Raw genomic sequence first — 22,386 nt, forward strand, 5'->3', positions numbered from 1 at the left:
ATACTGTGAAACAAATTGATGTCTTAAGTTGAGACGAAATATTTCTTCATACCAGCAGTTTTTAAAATTGATTTTGATTTGAATTAAAGTAGCATACTGAGTTTTGGGAGATTAGGAGACTTTGTGCCCCACCCCTTGCATGGTACATGTAGAGGTGTTGTGGCTCAGTGGATAAGTCTCCGGACTTTGAACCACAAGGTCCGGGTTTCAAATCAAGCACTGGCAAGGCATGTATCTACATTTGCCACTCTCCACCCAGGTGCAGTAAATGGGTAACTGGTAGGAAAGAATTCCTTGAATGCTCGAACATCCGATCAGGGTAGCCCTGCTAAAGCCAGAGTAATAGTATGCACCGCTTAGAAACATTGATATTAAGCACTATTTAAATGTTGCATATATTATATAGTAATGGTTTAAAATTAAGATTTAAACCATTAGGATTTAAACAAATAGCTAAAAGATCTGAAGTTAAATCATTGCAGATTTAAAAGTTAATCCTAAAGATTAAAAATAAATCCCAAATTTCACAGCCGATCTAGATTTATTTGAAATCCTCGGAATTTAAAGTGTAAGACTTAATCAGATTTTTTCTATACCTCTGTTTAAAACTAGATAAAGTAGGATAAGTGTTGATGTCAAGTTCAAAAACAATTCATAGCTTTGGACAAATGAAAATAATTGAGGAATAAAAAAACACTTATGATTAATTTTTCAATCGCTGTCCCATGAAGGGGTGGAGGCACGATAGCTCAGTCGGTAGAGTGGTTTTTTTTTTATTCCTGTGACCCGTTTGGGATTCCCAAAAGGTGCCCTAGTGCCCTTTAATAAGGCATTCATCTGTACTACCAGGTCCCTCGGAGAGGATCTTAAGCTGTCGGTCATCTGGTTGCTTGCTTACTAGCATTCCTGCTTTCTTGTAATCAGGTAAAAAAAATCACCACCACCATTTAACATTCCCCTTTAATTCACTCACTCCATATTTTTCTCCATGGACCCACCATAGCTCACGTTGTCCTCAACTTGATTGATATGTTGTGAATTTCACAGTTTACATGTTAGCATACCTCATGCATGTCTCTAGGCTATTACCCCTGCCCTACGAAAACACCATTACATGGCATCATGCATTGGACTCACTGTCTTGCATTATTGATGGATATGTCATGGTCAGGGTCCCCGTTTAAAGATAATGAAAAGTTGAAGGAAAGTTGGAAACGATCACTGTCAGCTTTGCAATTCTAAGATGGATATTGTAAAAATGTGTATCTCTACAAAGGTTTTGTTGTCGAATGGCCCCTCCACAGAAAAGGAAGCTTAAATCACTGTGATGAAATTACAAGTTATTCAGATTTTGTTAAAACTGCAAAAAATGTCCTTTTACAAATCTTGTTTGATTCACTCCGTCATTTTTAATTCCTTCATATGAAATCAGTTACCATAAAGCATATGAATATATACAGCTTTTGCGTACAGAAGAAGGCGAGGTCTCTAGAAGCACATGGCGGATATGCCTGTGGACTTAAAGACATATACAATATACAAAATACAATACAAAGATAAGAAGGGCTAGAAAAAGAGAAGAGAAGAAGGGATGAAAATTAGAACCCTAGTTTGCCCTTAAAATTGTGTAATGAGCCTAATCTACACCCCCACCAAAAAAAATGAATACCCTGTGATATTTGCCCCCCCCCCCACCACCACCCATGACATATAGACCTCAAACATAATAAAATATGATTTTATTTTGATTTGATTAAAGTTTTAATTTTTTCTGATATGCATGTTAAATGTTTCTTTATCTGACTCCCATTTATATGTATTTTTTGCTTGGAGTTGGATTCTATGATTCTACTTACAAAGAATTATAATTCAATTCAACTCAATTTCGATCGATTCTTTTATAATGTACTACATTAAATATAAACTAACAGTACACTAAAAATCAAAACCTTTAATATTGATACTTAAATACATATACTTCATGGAAATATTGGCTTTTAAATGGTTGTAGATTCGTAAAGGAGCAAATAAATCTCATTCTAATTCATTTGAAATCTCTCTCCTGTTCCTCACTTTCTCTCCCCCACTCTCTGCCTCTCTTTCCTCTCCCTCTCTCATTTTCCTTTCGAATATATTAACAATTTTCATCACTTCAATATTCTTCTGTAAAATCTATTTCCCCTCTCACTTACTCTCTTCATTTCTTTCTCTCTCTTGAACATTGGTGGCAGCAGACACATTCTGTTCTCAGCCACATTGCTGTATGAAAGATGTTGCATGAATATTAACTCTGGAACTATCAGGCCTCTTGACCTAGTTAGACTTCCCCATATCCAAATGTCAAGTTTATAAATGACAGAAAATTGCTCAGTGCAAGGAAATTTAAAGGTGTTAAAGTAACGTAGGGCAGTGTATGTTGGGTTATTAAAAGTGATTTCTTAAATGGGAAGTTCATCCCGATGATAAATTGGTTTTAATCAAAGCAGATAAACTAAAGAAAATATTTCTGAAGGTTTAATTAACAGAGGTGGGTCATTCCGTGTCAAATCACCCAAAAATAAATTAAAATTAAATCGCACCATCTCAGAATTCATTCATTTTTGGTATATAGGGAGTTTGACATGGCCCATGTCCACATATTTTTTTTCAGCGCAATCGGATGCACGGATTTCCCGTTATGACACGCCCAATTTCGGTGATTTGACCGAAAATGGGCGCGGCCGCCGAGTTTTAAATGACCGTGGCTCGGTAACCGATGCACCAAAATCAGTAAAAATGGTATCATTGGATAGGAAATTGAATGAACTATCTGAAAAATGTGTTATTTTTTATGTAGGGGCAATATAATGAGTGATGACCTTTTGACCTTTGCATTGACCTTGAATTTGACCCCCGGGGTCACACCATTTTTAGTCAATATTTCAATATATGAATACCCAACATTATTTCTATATAATATAAAAAAACTGGAGGTGTATTATTTTTTGTTTTTGTTCCAACTTCTCTCGAAGAAGGCATACTTTTTGCAAATATTTTTACTACAGTCCCACACATACTAATTTCTGTATTGTATAGTGAATACACATGTATGTTGATACGAAGTATCTCAATTCTTTGTTAGTTACTGGAAATTCCGAAATTTTCCATGTATGTAATGATGTGCATGCCTGCAAATCAGCATTATGAGGTAGGTCCATGAGAAACATGAATTACACTACCTTAATACATACATTTTACCAATCTCCCGGGGGCAGCCACATATAGTGCTGTACACACGCGTGACCAAAAAACGTGTTAAATGGGTGGTTTTTCAGTTTTGGACAAGAGCCGCACATGCACTCGTTAAGGGTGTCAAAAACACTGATTTTCAAAAAAGGGGTAGTTTTGAAAGACTGGTCAATGGTCAATCGCAGGGTGAAGCGCATTTAGGGTATTTTTTTCCCAAAGCTTGTTTATGAGACTGGCCAAACGTGTTTAGGGTACGGTATGTTTTTTTTCCCCAAGCTTTTTCCCCGGGGTCATATTCTGGCAACAACTTGTTTAGGGGCCAAATGTGTAAATAGTAAATAAAGCCTGTGAAAAACTTGTTTACGGGGTTATTTTGCACACAGAGAAAAACTTGTTTGGGTGGTGTTTGGAAATAATTTGGCCACGTGTGTGTACAGCAATACATTTGACTGCCCCGCCCACCCCAGGGCCAATCTTGTAGTGATCAGAGCTCAAGAGAATGTGTCCAATGTGGGTATATTTTTGCAATAAAAGTGTCTGAGATGACATATTTCTGAGATGATGATGAAGTAGGAGAAGGAGCATTAATCTAGAATGTTTTCTTCTCCAACCCAACACATGTCTTTGTGTCTTCCTTTGCTGGCCCATGAGGATGCATAAATTTGACAGGATAGTCTCCAAACTCTTTGGAGATCTCATCTACCGTACTAATCCAGGGTTAATCATAACTATTATGTTTTATACCCTCGCAAATTGGACCGTAGCTTTCCTAGCGAAATAAATACATGTACCCTGTTTTCGTTATTTAAGTGTTTTGACGCCCTTATTACTCATGTACGTAACATGCAATATCCTGAAAAAGAGATAATTTGTACATGTTTTTTGGTTGCGCATGTTATCTACTTGTCAATGGAAGTCCCCCCCCCCCGTCTAACTTCTGATCACTAAGCAATGTGTTCCCTTGATAAGTTGGACAAATTATTGTACAAAGCATGTGCTATCTGAATGGTCACCCATGAAATGGTACATCTATAGCATAAGATAGCTAGGCAAGTGCCCAAGCAAAAAAACAAAACAAATAAACTACTGTAAGTTGAGGAAAGAGTTGGTTAAGCAGGAACTTGCCTTATCAATGAATCAGTGAATCTGGTTAATTCTACATCAATGTATGAAATGCTTTTTTGGTGGGGGAGGGGCTCAGCTCAATGGATCCATTTGTATACATTGTACACTGTAGGAACAATCCTGTACATGAAAGTAATGAAACCCACACAGTGAATAAAAAGTTTGTTTACATTACAAAGAAATTGCAGTGGGTCATACATGTATCTGCCTCATATGGTAATTATGGGCAGGGTACTATTCCTCCATGATAAAACATGTTATTAACTGTTTACTGAGTTTGGCTGGACATAAACTACATGTTCAAGAACAATGGAAAGACATGAATTGTACAGCTTCAGTAAAATAGTGCATCCATCCCTTATTGCATCACAAGTATTGAATGCATGTTCATTGACCCAGCACAAATAGATATGTGTGGGACTGTAATGACAATTTTTGCAGTAAGAAAGCATATTTTGAGAGGGGTTTTAAGACAGAGAAAAAATAATACACTTCCAATTTTATGATATTGTGTAAAAATAATGTTACGGATTCAGATATAAAAATATTGACTAAAAATAGTGTGACCCCGGGGGTCAAATTCAAGGTCAATGCAAAGGTCAAAAGGTCATCACTCATTATATTGCCCCTACATAAAAAATAACACATTTTTCAGATAGTTCATTCAATTTCCTATCCAATGATACCATTTTGACTGATTTTGGTGCATCGGTTACCGAGCCACGGTCATTTAAAACTCGGCGGCCGCGCCCATTTTCGGCCAAATCACCGAAATTGGGCGTGTCATAACGGGAAAACCGTGCATCCGATTGCGCTAAAAAAAATCATGTAAGCATGGGCCATGTCAAACTCCCTATATACCAAAAATGAACAAATTCTGAGACGGTGCGATTTAACTCATTGGGTGAATTGACATGGAATGACCCAGGTGTCAATATTGAACGACATGTATTTGATTTTGTAATGTCACCGTCGGGTAGCCCACCATGTTCCATTCAAAATGGGAAATTGATGGAATTCATTACATGAAGTAATATCAAGCTCTGTAAAATCCCTATTACAGTAATCTTACATACTAATTATGAATTAAGTTTGTTTAGGGGACAGTGTAGGTTGAAATATGATAGTGTGAGATGTAAGTAGTTTTACACCAAGTGTTCGTCTTTTCCTTCTATCTCTTTATTTCTTTCTTTTTTCTTCTTTCTTCTTATTCTTTCTTCATCTTCTTCTTCTGTTTCTTCTTTGTATTCTGTTTCTTCATTTTCTATTTCTTCTTCTGTTTCTTCATCTTCTATTTCTTCTTCTGTTTCTTCTTCTCCTTCTGTTTCTTCTTCTTCTTTCTTTCTTTCTCTTTCTTTTGTTCTCTCTATTTTTTGTTTCTTCTGTTTCTTCTTCTTTTTACTTTTATTTCTTCGTCTTCTCACCTTCCTTTTCATCTTTCTCCTCCTCCCTTTTTTTGCCTTTCATTCCTTTATTTCCTATCTCTTATATGCATTTTCCCATCCTCATCATCTGCTCTTTTGAACTAATTCTATTTCTCAGCTGATCGATAAAGATTTCATTCCCTTGATACCTCTGTATATTACTGTTCCATTTTCCCCCACTTTAGTTCACTGTGATGTAATCACATGATCAGAATTCATCTTCTTTAATTCCACATATCGTCACACGAGGGGGCTGTATACAAAGAGCTGTCACCTGACCTAGATTGTCTCACATATGGCCGACTATTTTTGCATCAGATTCAAATAGGAAACCATTCATACATTGGAGAATGATTTGCTATAACACATGTTTTTCATAGACTCCGGCCTGCATACACACATTCTCAGTGTCCAACGGGTTAAAGACAAATTCCAGTAGTTGCAGTAAACACTGATTTCATGAGAAAGTCTGTAAAACAAGGCTTAATTGTCAGTATATCATCGGGGATCTAGATCTGGTACAGTAACATAAACTTTGTGAAATCTTGAAATCTGCGCTGTAAAAACGTTCACACTGAAGATCACCAACACAGATAGGCACACGTGGGACAGTGTATTATTATTGCTGGAATAAAGACCCGACAGAAGTGACCAAATCCGTGCTTATTTTGCTTATATCTCAGCAATTAGACAATTTCTCCCAGAATCCTTTGGCACATATTTTTATTCATACAAACAGACACTTAGGTGGTCATTATATGTAAAAAGTCATTTTGAGATCATTACCAAAACTGGAATTTATCTTTAAGGATGTCTGTTTAATGTTAGAGACTGCTCAAGGAATATTTGCTTTTTAACTAGGGCTCAGTAATGCAGAACTTATCAGTTGATTTGGGAGATGATTTTAAAGATTGATTGCATTGACTATTGTGTGTAATCAATTATGAAAAGAGCTGCATAGCCATTCACCAAGTTTATGTTACCGTCAATACAAGTTTTAGAAAGTTGTTATTGGTTAAGTGGAATACATTATACAGCCAATATGAAAGGAAATCTGTATACAGACACCCTCCCCCTTGCAGTATGTTTGTGTTCTTTTCAGAATCTTTTTTTTTAAATCTTAAGATCGAATCCCTTTCAATTATTGAGTGAATAATAGTGGAATCAAATGTACCTGCTGCACACTCAATGTTTTTACCATGAAATGGAGTTATATATTTTGTAGCCAGGAGGGAGTCAATTAATAGAGTTTCTATCCAGCCGGAACTTCGGGATTGGGAAATTAGAATCAATATTTTTGTTGCCCCCTTGAGGGGAGAGTGACGGGGGAGAGGGGGAAGAGGTGGAAGGGGTGTGTGTGGGTGGGTGTTTGTGAGGGAGAGAGGGAGGGGGAGAGGGTGGGAGGAGGATATGGAAGTAGTGATTAAAAGTGTGGAGGTGGAGGAAGAGACCAAGAGAGAGAAGGAATAACAGAATTTGTAGGGAGAGAGAGAGAGAGAGATGGGGGAGGGATTTGGGGCAAGAGATAGAGACAGAGGAAGGGGGAGGAGTCAGAGATAGCGTGAGAATTAGGGAGGAATGGGAAGAGGAAGTGATATTATATTCTGTTTGTTTCAGCCATATTTCATTATATTTTGACCATCGTCTTGGGTGGTAGCGATTATAAAATGGAGAAATGAAAATCTTTGAACTCTGTATCTAGCAAATGATTGTTACATGCAGGTCACAGTAAATTAGGTCATTATATGGATGATAAAGTATCTGACTGGAAACAAGTCATCTAAATGTTGATTCCCGTAGCCTCAGTCAGGATCATATTATTTGAAGCTTTAATTTTTCTGAATTAGCAGGTTATATATATGTACTTGTTATTTTTATAGCTGTTTTTTTCTAATAACTTTTTAAACAATTAGTTACGGTTCCAATGAAAAGTGATTGATCACATCAGAAAGTTGACACTTTGGAAAATCAGTTATAGTGATGTTTCAGATTTAGTAATTGATAATTTCTCATATTTTTATGTGGCATACTTAGGCCAGGTTACCCGCGTCAGTCATTCAAATCAGTTGAAGTTTCAAAACCTCAGGATTATTATTATGATTTGAAATAAAATCTCCCAACCTATGTAGAGTGATTGGAATCTGGAGGGGACTTGGATTATCTCCAAATCTTAATTTGATCAATTTCGGTCATGAACCAGACTCCCACCCTGATGAATAGTTGGTTCTGATAAAAGCAAAATAATACAAAAAACATTGGTGAATATATGATTAAAGACCATCGTTTAAAAAGAAATAACAGAGTTATGATATTCAAAGTGTTTATTTTGTGACGTTGTATGCCAGTAGCTCCCCCATATGTAATGTAATATAATTGAATTTAAGAGGATGAATATTTTTTTTTCAACATAGAGGGAGGTATGATAAGAATGATAATATTTATAAGGCACTTTATATGGATGTTTAAAAGCACACAGGTGGTCTGACTAATGAATGAATGAATTCATTTAAAAAAATATATGCTAGTGTTAAAAGGACGAGTTTTCAGTGAGGATTTGAAAATTTCAACAGATGGAGCATTTTGAATATGGGTGGGAGCTTGTTCAGCAGGGCAGGGGCAATAACAGTTAACACATGGTCACAATATCTGGTCTTTGTGCGATGGCCTTGGTTTAAATTAGATGAAATGATGTATTTGATGACATATCTACTACAAATAAAATCACTTGCAAATTTTTGAGAAAACATTTTATGGCATTTGTCTATTATGTCACAAAATGTTTTTTTTTAATTCATAATTCTCATATTCTTTCGACAGATTTTCATCTAACCTTCACCAAATAAAAATGTATTTCTCTTTTTTGTTTGTTTTTATTTTTACAAACTTAATGTGAGGATGAACGTCCTCTTTAAGGCGGACTGATGATCATTGTAAATGTTGCCAATTTGATATCTCCTGACTTACTCGTACAAGACACAATTTCTAAGTATCTCCACCCAGTCAATTTGTTCAAGAGGTCCTTTCCTGAAGAAAACAATCCCACATATGTTTCATCTTTGCTTTTTCAAGGGATGTTTATCTGCCAGGCTGGAGGGGGATTGACAAAGGAGTACAAAGGATTTTAGATATCCTACTTTTTGAGAGGCTGGATCAAATTTAGATTGAATTTAATTGGCATTTAAACAAGTGTGTCAAGTATGTGATCAACTTAGCTAATTGGTTCAGTATTATAGATTTACAACAAGAAAATGCATCTGGGTCCTATTTCATAAAAAGATGCTATAATAACATGTCATGCTGGTTTATCAAATGCCATGGCAACAGATAAATATTCTGCTTTTTAATGAGCTCTTCTGGTTTACAAATTGATTTTCTGTTTTTATTGGCAATTTAAAGGGAAAGTTCACCCTGACAGAAAGTTTGTTACAAAAATAGCAGATAAAAATATTGAAGAAGGTTTGAGGATAATCCATCAAAGAATGAAAAAGTTATTCAAAGTATAATTATTTGATTTCTGATGCCATATGTGAACAACTCTGCTACATATTGTATGGGGTAAAAAATCAATGAAATGTAGTTTTTTTCAGAAAGTTGAAAATAGTTTGTTGTACTTTCAGTATATGATACTATATCAATACACAAATTATTTCACACTTGTCCTTTTTTTTGTTTGGGGGGGGGCATCCCATGTTAGTCTCTTAGATGATCAAAAACATTCTGCATCTTACTATTGCATTGATCTTGTAACTGACTATCTGTAAATGAGAATTTGTAACAAATTTCTTGTGATATCTCACCAAAACTAGACATGTGCTTCAATTGAATGTTGGTTGTCATGGGAGGGGGGGGGGGAACCTCCATGGATTACATTTCCCAGTTTCCTATGTTTGACAATCAAACAAGACCAGATCGACTGTTCGCAATCTTCGAGACATTTTCAAGTATCGGACACACTTACAGCAGAATGAGGGAGACAGGATATTCTTCATCATAGATTGTGAAGCGGATCTCATTATCTCATAGGAAGGAAATGATGTGAATGCTTCCAAAGGGAAATTCATCTTATGCTTCAATCAAAAGCTTCAGTCACATTAATGTAACAGAGTCCAAGCCAACTCATGATATGCCATTCAATATAATGTAATAGCTTTGATCGGTCTGGACTCATTGTCATTGGTGTGACTAAGGCATACAAACACTGTAGAAATGCTATTCAAAATGGTTAAAAGAGAATGAAACCACTGAAACAAGATAGCTTGTGTGAAAACAGAAAAATCAAAGAAACAGATCAACGAAAGTTTGAGAAAAATCGGACAAATAATGAGAAAGTTATGAGCATTTGAATATTGCGATCACTAATGCTATGGAGATCCTCAAATTGGCAATGCGACAAAGATGTGTGATGTCACTTGTGAACAACTCTCCCTGTTACTTTAGTACATATTTCACTTAAATTGCCTCTTTTATCACATCTATCAGTAGATCATGTGTTCTTTCTATAGTAGGGCATGTAATACAGATTTTTAAAAATACATCATGGATAAAGAGATTGTATCACCATAAGAAAAAGCAAAAAAGAGACACATTGAGGGTATTTTATAGTCCATCAAAGGGAAAGTTGTTCACATGTGACATCACACATCCTTGTCGCATTGCCAATAGGAGGATCTCCATAGCATTAGTGATTGCAATATTCAAATGCTCATAACTTTCTCATCATTTGTCCGATTTTTCTCAAACTTTCTTTGTTCTTATTCTTTGATTTTTCTGTTTCAATTCAAGCCTACTTATTCCAAAGGTTTCATTCTCCTTTAATGAAACAGTGGGAGCCAACCCATGATATGCCATTCAATATTATCTTTGATCGGTCTGGACTCATTGTCATTGTTGTGACAGGGGCATACAAACACTATAGAAATGCTGTTCAAATAAAGTATGTTGTTGAATATTTTAACTCTCACAAAAATTTGTTTAAACTGTCAAACATTTGATTAAACTTTTCTTTACTTTTTCTTAAACAGCTTGTATAATTTTTTTACTAACTTTCTAAAAGCTTTAACCAACTTGTTTGAATTGTTAAACAAATGTTGTGTAAAGTTTTCAATGGAGACAGGCTTAAACTACGAGCTTAAAATACAATTTTTTTATGTAGGGTGTGGTCAATTGACAGTTTAAGGCCAGAATCCTGAACATGAGTATTAAATCAAAATACAAATGCAAAAATGCTCTTCAATTTTACTTTCATCAAAGCTTATTATTCCATATTCCAAGTCCACCCACTACGTAGTTTAACCCCGGAAGTGAAGGTCAACATCAAGTGCAAAGGATGCATATATGAACCAAACATCTCACAGAATGATGATTTAGGTCTCTGACACCGTTCTCACTACCTTCCTAAAACTAGTTTACTGTAAACTTGTTTAGTGACATGTAGTGAGAACGGTGGAAGCGATCTTCAGAAAACCACCTCGAAATGTAGTTTTCAAGATCGCTTTGCCTCGTTAGACTGGTTTAAGCGTAAGGACACAACCGTTCTTCGGGAAGCGATCTTTGCACATTTTGAGACCTTTCGAGAATTTAGGGGGCTAACTCTTTGCTCAAATGGTCAGGTAAACTGGACCCGACCAGACGCAAGAACCTGATGTAATGGCAAAAATTCAAACGTCTGTCTATGGATATTCAGATATATGTCTTTCAAGAGCACATCTTATTGAGTATGTATGGTTTAAAATGTTAAAATATATGTTATTTTTTACAACTGATTAAATATTGCTAAAATTACTTGAATGCAACCTCACATTATTATTTCATTCAAGGATTAACATACATGTGTTGGTTGAACAGAGCGGAAAGACATCCTGCGGCTGGTGGTGGGGGGAGGGCGCTTGGGTGACTCAGGATCATTCAAAAGTTAGCCATATAGATTTTCATCCAGTCTAAGGGTATTCTGAGACTTGGTATCTGTTTCTCCTTGTGACTTGGCCCCATTCACACGATAATATTTTTGTAGGTTTCGTTGCATACCATCCAAAGACACTCATGATTTCTAGCCCAGCAACTGTTCTTGAATATCTAAACAAGCTAAAGCGATGAAAAAATCTATAAATTAAACTAAACAAAAATAAAATTACACTATACAATAATACATAATAATATTGATAAATATTAATAATATTAAAGGACAAGTCCACCCCAACAAAAAGTTCATTTGAATAAAAAGAGAAAATATCCAATACGCAAAACACTGAAAATTTCATCAAAATGTCATAACTTTTTTATTCTACATCCGATTTTGATGAAATTTTCAGCTTAATGCTTTTTTATTTTTCTCTATTTATTTAAATCAACATTTTTCTGGGGTGAACTTGACCTTTGAACTCCGCTTTTATAAGATGCTTAATATACATCGGAACAATGTCTCCAAGCACTTTACCATTGTATGTTACTGGACCATGGCAGGCCTGTCCTTTCTCTACTCCCTGGGGAGTATTCCAACAAGAGATCCAAGACTGAATTGCTCAGCATACTTTGTAGGCTTTTGCTTTCTACTGGGTACCCATTTAACACCTGGGTGGAGAGTGGCAAAGGATTAGTGCCTTGCCAAAGGACTCCAGGCCGCAAATATTCGTTGACACACAGTATTGCATCACCCATCAAAATTCATCGCTGCAATGAATTTTATCTTCAAACGAAGCAAGGACTTTTTTTTCATTGTAAATGGAGCTGATGATTCTTCATGCGATCTTCACATGATCTTGTTATTCTCTTTTTTCTGAACATTCTGTCAGGATTTTAAATTTGTGTGGGTGGGTGGGTGATTGAGAGATAATTTTCTTACGTTCTTGCAGCCCCCTCTTTTCCTCTTCAAGTATTCACAGTTGGAGATCATATGAATTAGAAATGGAAAAGTTAAAATAGAGAAATTTTTGTTTCTAGATTGCCTCCTGAGAGAAAAAACACTTGATATTAAGAAGCATGATAAAAATTAAATGAAATTGGATCATGCAGCATGAAACAAAACATAATTCATTAAAAGGTATTCAAAATGAAATGAAAGGATGAGTGCGAACTGTGAAAGTCATTTAAGATGTTAAGAGAAATAGGATAATAAAGACCATCAGATTTTGGAAAAATAGAACTTGGAAAGTTGTTGAAGAGGAATGATGTAATTTGTGAAAACAAGAAAGAGGTAAAAGTGTTTTGTTTCTAACAAGTCCATGACGGGGGGGGGGGGGGTCTACCCTCGAACTTCTAACATGATATCCAGTCTGAGAACCATGTCCAGGATTGATACCAGGTTACAGGGTGCAAACAAGCCCCCCCCCTCTCTTCCTCTAAAAAAACTGTGTTATTAATTTATAAGTATTGGATTCTTTGCAGGGGTGTGGGGGGGGGCATTCCGCCCCCTTGACTGAAACCCAAGAGGTAAAGCAGTGCTTTACATAATTTATCATACAATGTCGGAAATACCCCTCGTAATGGATATCAATGACTCTTATAACGAATAGCCCACAGTTCTAAAAACATCCCAACATTGTTTTCTTTCACACTTGAATACTCTTGTCTGAAGTTACTTATTTTTATATTGATATTTAACACACTTACATCTTATTCATTAAAGCACACTTCATGCTTGTGATAAGTAATTATGACATTACATTCCACCAATCTTTAGTGTGGTGTATGTCCTTCGTATCTCTCGCTCTGAAGGGTTTTTCTTCAGTTTCTTTCCAAGATTAATTTCAAAAGCAATTGCAAAATGTTTTTAATGATTCTTTCGAAGTTTGTGGAATGTGGTCATGGAATATGTTATGACAATTAGTATGCATTGAGTGCAGCCATAAGATAGATGTTTGCTGGCTTACAAGAATTTCTCCCGAGGATGATTTCTAAAGGAACTTGGTGGTTGATTTTGTAGACTTTGTAGATATTGTGGATTCTCTGAGCGTGTAATGCTTTTATTTGCTCACTTTGAAGTATTTATAACAATTTTCTTTTGACAAGATGAATTCCAAAAGAAACGGTCTTATTTTTGGAGATTTGATTGACTTTGAGGAGAATAATTCTGTGGGATCTTGTATCTCAAATAATGATTGGATTGAAGAGGTATGTTGTCTTTGTACCAATATCATTTTTGCATAATTAATCTCCAAGGCTCGACACTAGCAATGGCCCGGGGCAACCAAAAATGAGAATTGGGCCACCAAAATTCTTTAAAAGCCAACAATTTGTGGCCCGGTTGGGCTACTAAAGTTTTAATAAATTGTAATGTGTTCTTTTGTTCAGGCCCATCGGGCCACCAAGAAAAAATGTCAGTGTGGAGCCTTGATTCTTCTTTTTTTTTCATTTCAAATTTTGTACTATGTACAATATAACCGGTGTGTTTGCTCAGTTGGTAGAGCGTCTGTCTTACATCCTGGAAGTCGGGAGTTCAAACCCCAGGCTGCGTCAGACCAAAATACGTTAAAAGATGGGAGTTGCTGCTACCCTGTTTTGCGTTCAACAAATTAAGGAATAGAGCCTCATCAATCTAGCGCTGCACAGTGGCTGCCGGGCCCATGATCAATTGGGCATAGCAAATTTTCAGAGTATTTCATCTCATGTCTATTTCAAAAAAGTATGGATTTTCATTTTCATAATAATGTGTCAGTAATAAGAATTTTGTGTGGATTCAGAGCATGTAAGGGAACAAAATATAAGGTGCTATGGAAAGGAAGCGAAGAGTCAATGTCAGGATTAAAAAAAAAACAATAGGGCAATTCCATAAGATATGTACACCCGACCCCCTATATGTGGGACCTTTATGAAATTTTTAGCCTCTGATTTCTTGTTTTTTTGACAGCCTGTAATGCTCTCAAATGACCATGACTTGGTCAGTTTATGAAGTGAAGTAAAACTTGTAAAAAGTAGGGGTCGGACATACAAAAAGGTTGATCCTTTTATGGAATTTCCCAATATTGAAGAAACAAAGATGTGCATCTGGTAGAAATCTGGTACAGTTTTGTCTTCTTCAAATATTTGTTAACAGTATTATAACTTGATTTATAATTATTTCCTTTTAACCAGGTAGTAGTCCTAACCATAACTCTTAACATAGACCTGACTCGATGAATAATTGCAAAGCATAATCATAATCTTGCACCTTGCATCGTTTGAATTCATAACTTCAAATCTTTGATCCACATCATGGTATGCAATGATAATCTGCAAATATGTAATTAATTTAACACAATATCTCTTTAACCTAAACCCAAAGTTTGACGAAGTTGTAATCTTATCTAGTGATCTCTGCTTCTTTCATCAAACAAGGTAGATTTGGATTAATAAACAACACATGTTGGGAAAGTGAGGGAGGGGGGGGGGTAATTGACAAGTAAATTAAAGTGGTAGTCCACTGGCACCTTGTCAATAAGTTGGTTTCAAGAAAATCAGAAAGTTTTTAGAGAAATAGTGGAAAAGGTTTGAAAATCCTCCAAAGAATAAGAGAAAGAAACAAAGTTATGAAATTCTTAAGTTTTTGATATGTTACATCATATGCGAGTAGCTCCCTATGTTCCATGCAATATGAATACCATAAATTTCATTTTATAAATAGAACATAAGAAATAAAAAAATAATACCCATACCCGAGGAGGTATGAATTGATGTGAATGATATGAAATGTATCTACCCCCACATATATAAAATTGCTTTCCTTTTTCATAAGAATTTTTTCGGGGGGGGGGAACATTTTTTGGAACATATGTCACATTAATAAGGGAGGAGGTGCTCGTCCTTGACATCACAAAATCAGTTAAAACATAACTCGGTTATTCCTAGACAGAATTTCATCAAACCAAAGAAAAAAATTCTAATTTTTCTTCTTTTATTAAATCCTACTTGTTGTCAGGATGAACTTCTCCTTTTATACCAGTAGACTTTATCGGAAAAGAGAAAGGGGGGGGGCATGTTCTATTGGAAGAGCACACAGTCCTGGAAAACAAATAGAACCTTGGATTGATATAACTATAAAAGTAAGTACGACAGTGAAAAGGATTACACTTTAGGAACATCATTTTAATCAAATAAATACCTTTCCTCTATTTTTTTTATTCATAAATCATCAACAAACAAATTTACATTTACATTTCCTCTATGTCTTTTAACAAATGCAGTTGACTTTGAAAAAAAAGCAACGAAATACAACAAAAACAAAGCGAAAGCACCCAAGAGAGAGAGAGAGAGAGATGAAGATGAAGATTAGAAAGTGAACAGATGGAGAGAATTAGAGAAAGGAAGGAAAAGAAAGGGGGAGAGAGAAAGAGAGGGAGAGAGGAGGGTAGGGCAAGAGTAGTCACTAGCAAAGACCCTTGGTTTTCACAATTTGCATAGTACATAATTGAGTCTGAAGTAGTGAGACTATTCACTATATACTGTGGCTGGCTCTACAGACAGAGCCTTCGACACGACTAGTCTTTACTTTAAACCTGTTATAGACCAAAAGCTTCGGTCTCTGTTATGTTGGCTGTTCTGCTGAACCCTGTTTGCTCCACTCACCAAATACAGAGACCAAAGTTTTTTTTACATTTTTATGAAATAAAGACAAAAATCGATGAGCCCTGTTGGGAGGGATTTTGCATGGTTAACCCCCTATAAATGGTGGCTGCACGATAGCGAGCCGTCTGTGTATGAGGAGAAATAAAAAAAAGAATTAGATGTTTAAAGAATTCCTCGAAATAGACGGCTGCTGTCTAGACCTGTTATTGCTTAAAATGTCGAATATGAGTCTTTGCTGGCAGACTAGGGCAAGAGAGGGGGGGTTCCTGCTACAAAGATCTTCATTATACACGCATTACATTCTGATACCTTGTGCTTCCGATTTCATTTGTGTGTAAAACCAAGCATTGTTAAAATGATTACTCATCTGGGAAGTCGAGGTTTTTGCACGTGAATGGATGTGATTTGAAATCGGTCTGCTGCCCACTTTTGTTTGTAAATTGAATAACTCTCTTTTCCCCTTCCCCCTCTCCTCCTTACCCCTCACTTTGCTAGTTGTTATTAAACCACCATTAACTGTTTGGCCAGAGTGAGTAGGGACCTCCCATTTTACACATTACTCATTTGCACTCTCTCCCTCTCTCCCGTTCATGCACTCCCCAACTAATATCCTTAACACGTGTATGCCTTCTCTCGACAGGTTAACAGCCCAGCAACAGGAAACTCCGAGTTGGACAGTCTCCTCCAATTCTCGCCACCATGCAGGATGGTCGAGAGTGTCAACAACAACCATTCCATCGAGGAGAAGGCGGATCATTTCAGAACTTTTTCCGTGGCCACTGATATTGGAGGCAAACCCGACACATCGACGTCGACTCCGGCATCGGCGACATCGAACCTCAAGATGTTGCCTCTTTTCCCGGATGGGTTTGTCGATGGGGAGCATTACGATGAAGTTAGCGTAGGACTTCAAGAGACAATGTTCGAAGGCAGCATCGAGCATAAGAACAATTCGAACCACGCGCAGCAGGACTTTTTCTGTCAGTTCAACACCCCACCGGCACTTCTTGGTGGGGAGGACAATGACGACCATGGAGAGCAGCGGCTGAGCTCGACCCACTCTTCACCGACACTCTCCCACCACGAGTGCATCCAAATCGACTCTAAGACGTACAGCGCCCCCAATTCGCCTCATGGGAAACCACCGTTATCGCGACACCCGAAGAAAAAGCTCGTTCGGAGACAGTCTTCCCCACCGACCAGTTCCGCAAACGCCGAGGAGACGGAGGACGACGCCGAGGACATCCAAAATGTATCGCCAGATTCACCGAGCACCAGGACTAAATTCAGGAGGAGCTTTTTCAAGCGTTTTTCGGCTGGAAACAAAGAGGAATTACAAGGGAAATCAAGAGCGTTGTCGGTGAGAGAGAGAAAAGTCCAAAAGAAGGCACAACCCGAGAGCAAGAAGGTAGGTCAAAAATATTTCTACAGTGCAATCTGGGGAGTGTTTCGCGAAACAAATAAATAATGATTTTCACTGACAAATTTGCTCTTAGCTAATCAGATGGATCTTGGTAGCTCGAACAAAAGTCAGTGAAATCCACGTATTTGTTTTATGAAATCTGGTCTTTACTTGGTTGAAAAATGGTGTCCGTGGTATTTATTCCAAGGAAAATATAGCTCTCTTGGAAAATCTTCATGTGGAGCTGAAATATGAAACATAACATCTGACCTAACCTTAACCCTAATCCTGATCCCTGCATTAATCATAACAAAATAACCATTGCAAACTGATATCTTGAAAGAAATTAAAACAGTTTGAGCAATTGTAGACAGAGAATGTTTGATCAACTGAAAGATGTGCTGCTACTGCTGCTTTGTTCAAAAGGAATTAACATTTCAAGACTGAATAAAACAAGTGTTCTCCCACATCAATTTTGTGAGTAGGACTTTATAATGAATTTCATTAACGGAATTGCTTTTGGTATTTTGACAATACATTGTTCTCTGTGAGAATTGAACTTATCAAGTATCAATCAAGAATGCCTCTATTTTGAGTGGTTAAATGCTCTGAACAGCACTGATTGGATGATAGTAATGATGATGGTGGTGATGGTAGTGATGATGATAATGATGATGATGACCATGTTGGTGATGATGATGATAATGATGGTGATGGTGATGATAATTGATGATGGCAATGATAATGACGGTGGTGATAATGATGAAAACGATTGTGATGATGATGATGATGATTAGGATCGTGCTGCGACAACCATGATGATGACAATGACAACAATAATAGTGTTTATATTATTTTGGTGTGTGAAATAAACAACAGTTAATTTTTTTTTAATCTTTGATTTTTTTCATCATTGAAAGGGATTAAAGGATCGTCTCTTTAATTGATAAAATTTTATCTTGTAAATAATGTCAAAAAATTTATCAATCGCTTACTTTAGTTTAATAGTTTCATGGGAACTTTTTTTGCTCTCTCGATTTACTGAACTGTACAGTGAACTTAACAGTAATAACTGAAGAGATGGGTAGAACAGAAACGTATTGTTGATATGGACTAAATGAGATTGGCAGGAATATGGAAATGTAGTTAGTATCCCTATTTACCTCTGTTGAAATGTCATATTCAGCGATTTGGATCATAATGCATGTTCTTTGTACAAAGAATGAAATAATGGCTAAGTAGTCTGGTGGGATTTTTTGTTTACTGTATGTGGTGTCAGGGTTGGATCCAGGATTTCCAAAAGGGGGGGGTACATTTTCCCGAGAAAAAAAAATGACTAACAAAAAAAGGGGCTGGCTTTGCCCCCCCCCCCCCCCTGGATCCGCCAGTGTGTTGTGTATAGAGTAGTGGTAATTAGCCTTTCGGTCACACATTTAACGAGGATATTTGGTTACGATTGCTCTCTGGTTGTGAAGTAAGTTTTTTTTTTAAGTTAGATTGAATGGTTGTTTTATGGAAAGGTAGGCTGATTTCTTTTAAAGTAGCAATAGTGGCTATTTAAAAGATTGTTTTGAAGCTAAGTAATAGCTGCATTTGCAATAAAAGAGTCAACATTTTCATGGAGTATTTTTTTTAAACATTTTTAGGAGCACTCATTGCCAAACTGTTTAACTTTCAAAATAGTCTTATCTGGAAAGTTTGAATTCATTTTCCAGGTGAGGAAAAAACAAGGGTCTGGATAAAATCTTTGTAGTATAAGGATAAGAATATGGGGTTATGAAAATAGTGTACAAAAATTGGAAGAAAGAGAAAGAGATGGGCAGTGGCAGATCTAGTGGACGGGGGCTACATGTTTGACAGCCCCCCCCCCCCCATTCTTCCTCCTTAGGCTCAGGAGAAAAAAAAAAGAAGGGAAAATCGAACTCCAGCACCCTCCTTCCCTGCTGATAAGGGGGGGGGGTGGTAGGCAATATGCACCTCATCCTCATTCGGTCAACCCCTCCACCTCTTAGCCAAGAGCTAGCTCTGCCATTTGTGGGAAGGGGAGGGGGCCGGTATAGATATTATGGAACCAAGACGGACAATAATTGTCCTTGTGAGTTGCACCCATGATAAAACAGGATGACATTCTCTAGACATAAAATTTCAGAAAAATAAAAATTCCAGGACAAAAACACATCCCGTTGAAAGGAAGACCTCATTTCTCTTCAGTGACTTCATATTGAAAACAAAATTACCCAATCAATTAGAATTAGACTTTGAGTAGTCTCGGGGTGCGTTCAAACACCTTTCTTAATCCCACAGTCATGTTGCTTAATCTGTTACTTTTTCTCCAGTATTTGCCATAGACTTAATTATGCAAGTGATTAGACCTTATTTATTATAGTGCCCAGAACTAAGATCATTTTTGCATTCATTCAATTAACCATAATTCCATAAAAATCCCTTTAAAATAACTAATTCATCACAATTTATAATTTTCATGTGTGAGTTTTGAAAGACGTTTAAGATTTACACTGACATAAAATTGCTTGAACGCTCCAGAGCACTGAACTAAACGTCTTCAAATACAACAATTCTTGTAGTGAAATGGTTGCTTGAACACGACCAAAAAAATCCTTGACAAACGCCAGTCCAAATTAAGAAAATTTTCTCAAGAGATTCATTCAGGTTCTCCTGTGCGGAAGGGAGAATTAATGGTCAATAAGTTTTTTGTTAGAAAATGAGACGAACCGGCCAATTAATGACTGACACTATCACGCAATATTGCGCACCGCACCAGTTTCCACCCACCCACCCCCACCACTTGAGGGGGAACAATACAGGCAGAGCAACAATGTTAACCCTTTAAATCCCTGATTATCAAGTTGTGTTACTCCCAGTTTTTACCCAGACTTTGTACAGCAGTTATCAAATGTGAGTACAATAGTCAACTGGTTAATAACGTCCTTACTGCTCAGAAGTCTGTTCCACAAAATCATAGTTATGATAAAAAGTTTACTATTTCTGTAACTTTAAATTGTTATTGCAAATTTGTTATTATAACAAGTTTTATCAAAGGTATGGAATGGCCCTATTCCTCTGTTGGCATATTTATACCCACTCAATACTAATAACCTGCAAAGAGCTTGCCACATCCTCATATTTTTTTATCTTATGTTATTACATAAAATCATTGTTTTCATTTTCATTTTTTTCATTCATGTGTGAATGATATATCTCCCTTTGTAATGAAGTAAATAGCAGCAATGAATATTCAATGCACTAAATCAGTTGTCATTCCACTTTTTTTGGTTTTTGAAGAAAAATATTTGAATAAATCTAATTTCATAGAATAAAATACAAGTGGGGATATGACATCAGTTTGCTCATGAAATGGCCATGAAGACATGCATAGAACTGCTTTACCTGAATAATGCCAATCTTTAAAATGCCATAACTTTGATAGTCTTCGTCTAAATTTGATCAAATTTGCAGTGTTTTGATTGTCTGATTTTTCTTTATCTGTTCAAATCATATTATTTTCAGCCTGGAGTATCCATCAAATTCTTCAGGTTTTGAGCCCTCATTGAGACTATGATGCACATTTTTTATTCCTCTCATTGAAAGTTGTTGTTGTTTGCTATCACTCTGTGAAATATCTGCAACTTTTGAGAAGTCCTAGCAAAATTTCTCAAAATTTTGCAGAGTAGGCTGCCTGCCCACTAAACTGAAGGTAATTTTCATTGGGGATACTATAAATACTTCCTTTTCACACTGGCAAAATTGCTCTGAATTTTCTTTGGTCAAATAGGTATAGAAAACAAAACCTACAGATAAGTGTGATAGCTTATAAGTATGTTTCGAACTTTGATTCAACTGCTGTAAAAACCTGATGATTTGAGCAAATACCCTTTTGTGAGAACATTATTACAGAAACTAAGATATGGAAGTAACCATTACCAGAATAATTCAATATTTGAGATTATGTAGGTAATGAAACTGGCCATTTTAGAGGGACATCAGCTAATGATCACAAACAACAATCTAATTCAGGATATTGACTTATTTGTACTTTTAGGATTCAGGGGCAAGAATTTTGTACTGGTAGTAGTTGCAGTATTTCGGTTGTCAAGGTTTGTCATCAAATTTCAGAGTAAGTTGGGGGTAATGAATTAGTTCCTTAATGATTGCCAACTGTGTGTGAGCAAGGAGTTGGATCCCTGGTTTGAGTGGATAAGATGAATTACTACTTGGTTAATACCACTTAGTCTAATTTCTTTGAGCTTATTCCATTTGGTCTAATATCTCACTTGGTCAAATAATATTTGACCTAATCTTAGTTTGATCTAAACTGACCCAATCTCACTTGGTCTTATCCCATTTTAGTTGTTAATCCAAATTTTAAAAAAAGGTGAGAAAAACTTATAAATGAAAAAGTATACACGTTTTTAGGGAGCATGTTTTGCTCTTTGCTAAACATATTTTGGACTTACTTACTTGCATGGTAGCTCAAAATAAAGAGTGCACACATGACACATTTAAGTGCATCCAATAGGTTGCATCCTTTAACCTAGGTATAGTTTTTAAACTTGTCATACCAGGTCATAAGGGAATATCAGCTTTGTTCCTATTTAAATGGGGATCATAATTAAAGAAAAAAAAGGAGTACACAATAAAAATAGGTGCCTC

The 22,386-nt window shown here is 36.4% G+C and overlaps 1 protein-coding gene across 1 annotated transcript; it reads left to right on the plus strand.

Moving 5' to 3' along the window:
• The first annotated feature begins 16,810 nt into the window (after positions 1 to 16,810).
• Positions 16,811 to 18,916, plus strand: LOC121429062. The gene is made up of 3 exons (XM_041625967.1): positions 16,811 to 16,842; positions 16,954 to 17,721; positions 18,902 to 18,916. Exons 2-3 carry the CDS (start codon positions 17,020 to 17,022, stop codon positions 18,914 to 18,916), a joined length of 717 nt encoding a protein of 238 aa, XP_041481901.1. The 5' UTR covers positions 16,811 to 16,842; positions 16,954 to 17,019.
• Positions 18,917 to 22,386: the final 3,470 nt, after the last annotated feature.

Source organism: Lytechinus variegatus, chromosome 15 (assembly GCF_018143015.1).
Source record: "Lytechinus variegatus isolate NC3 chromosome 15, Lvar_3.0, whole genome shotgun sequence".
NCBI lineage: Eukaryota > Metazoa > Echinodermata > Echinoidea > Temnopleuroida > Toxopneustidae > Lytechinus > Lytechinus variegatus.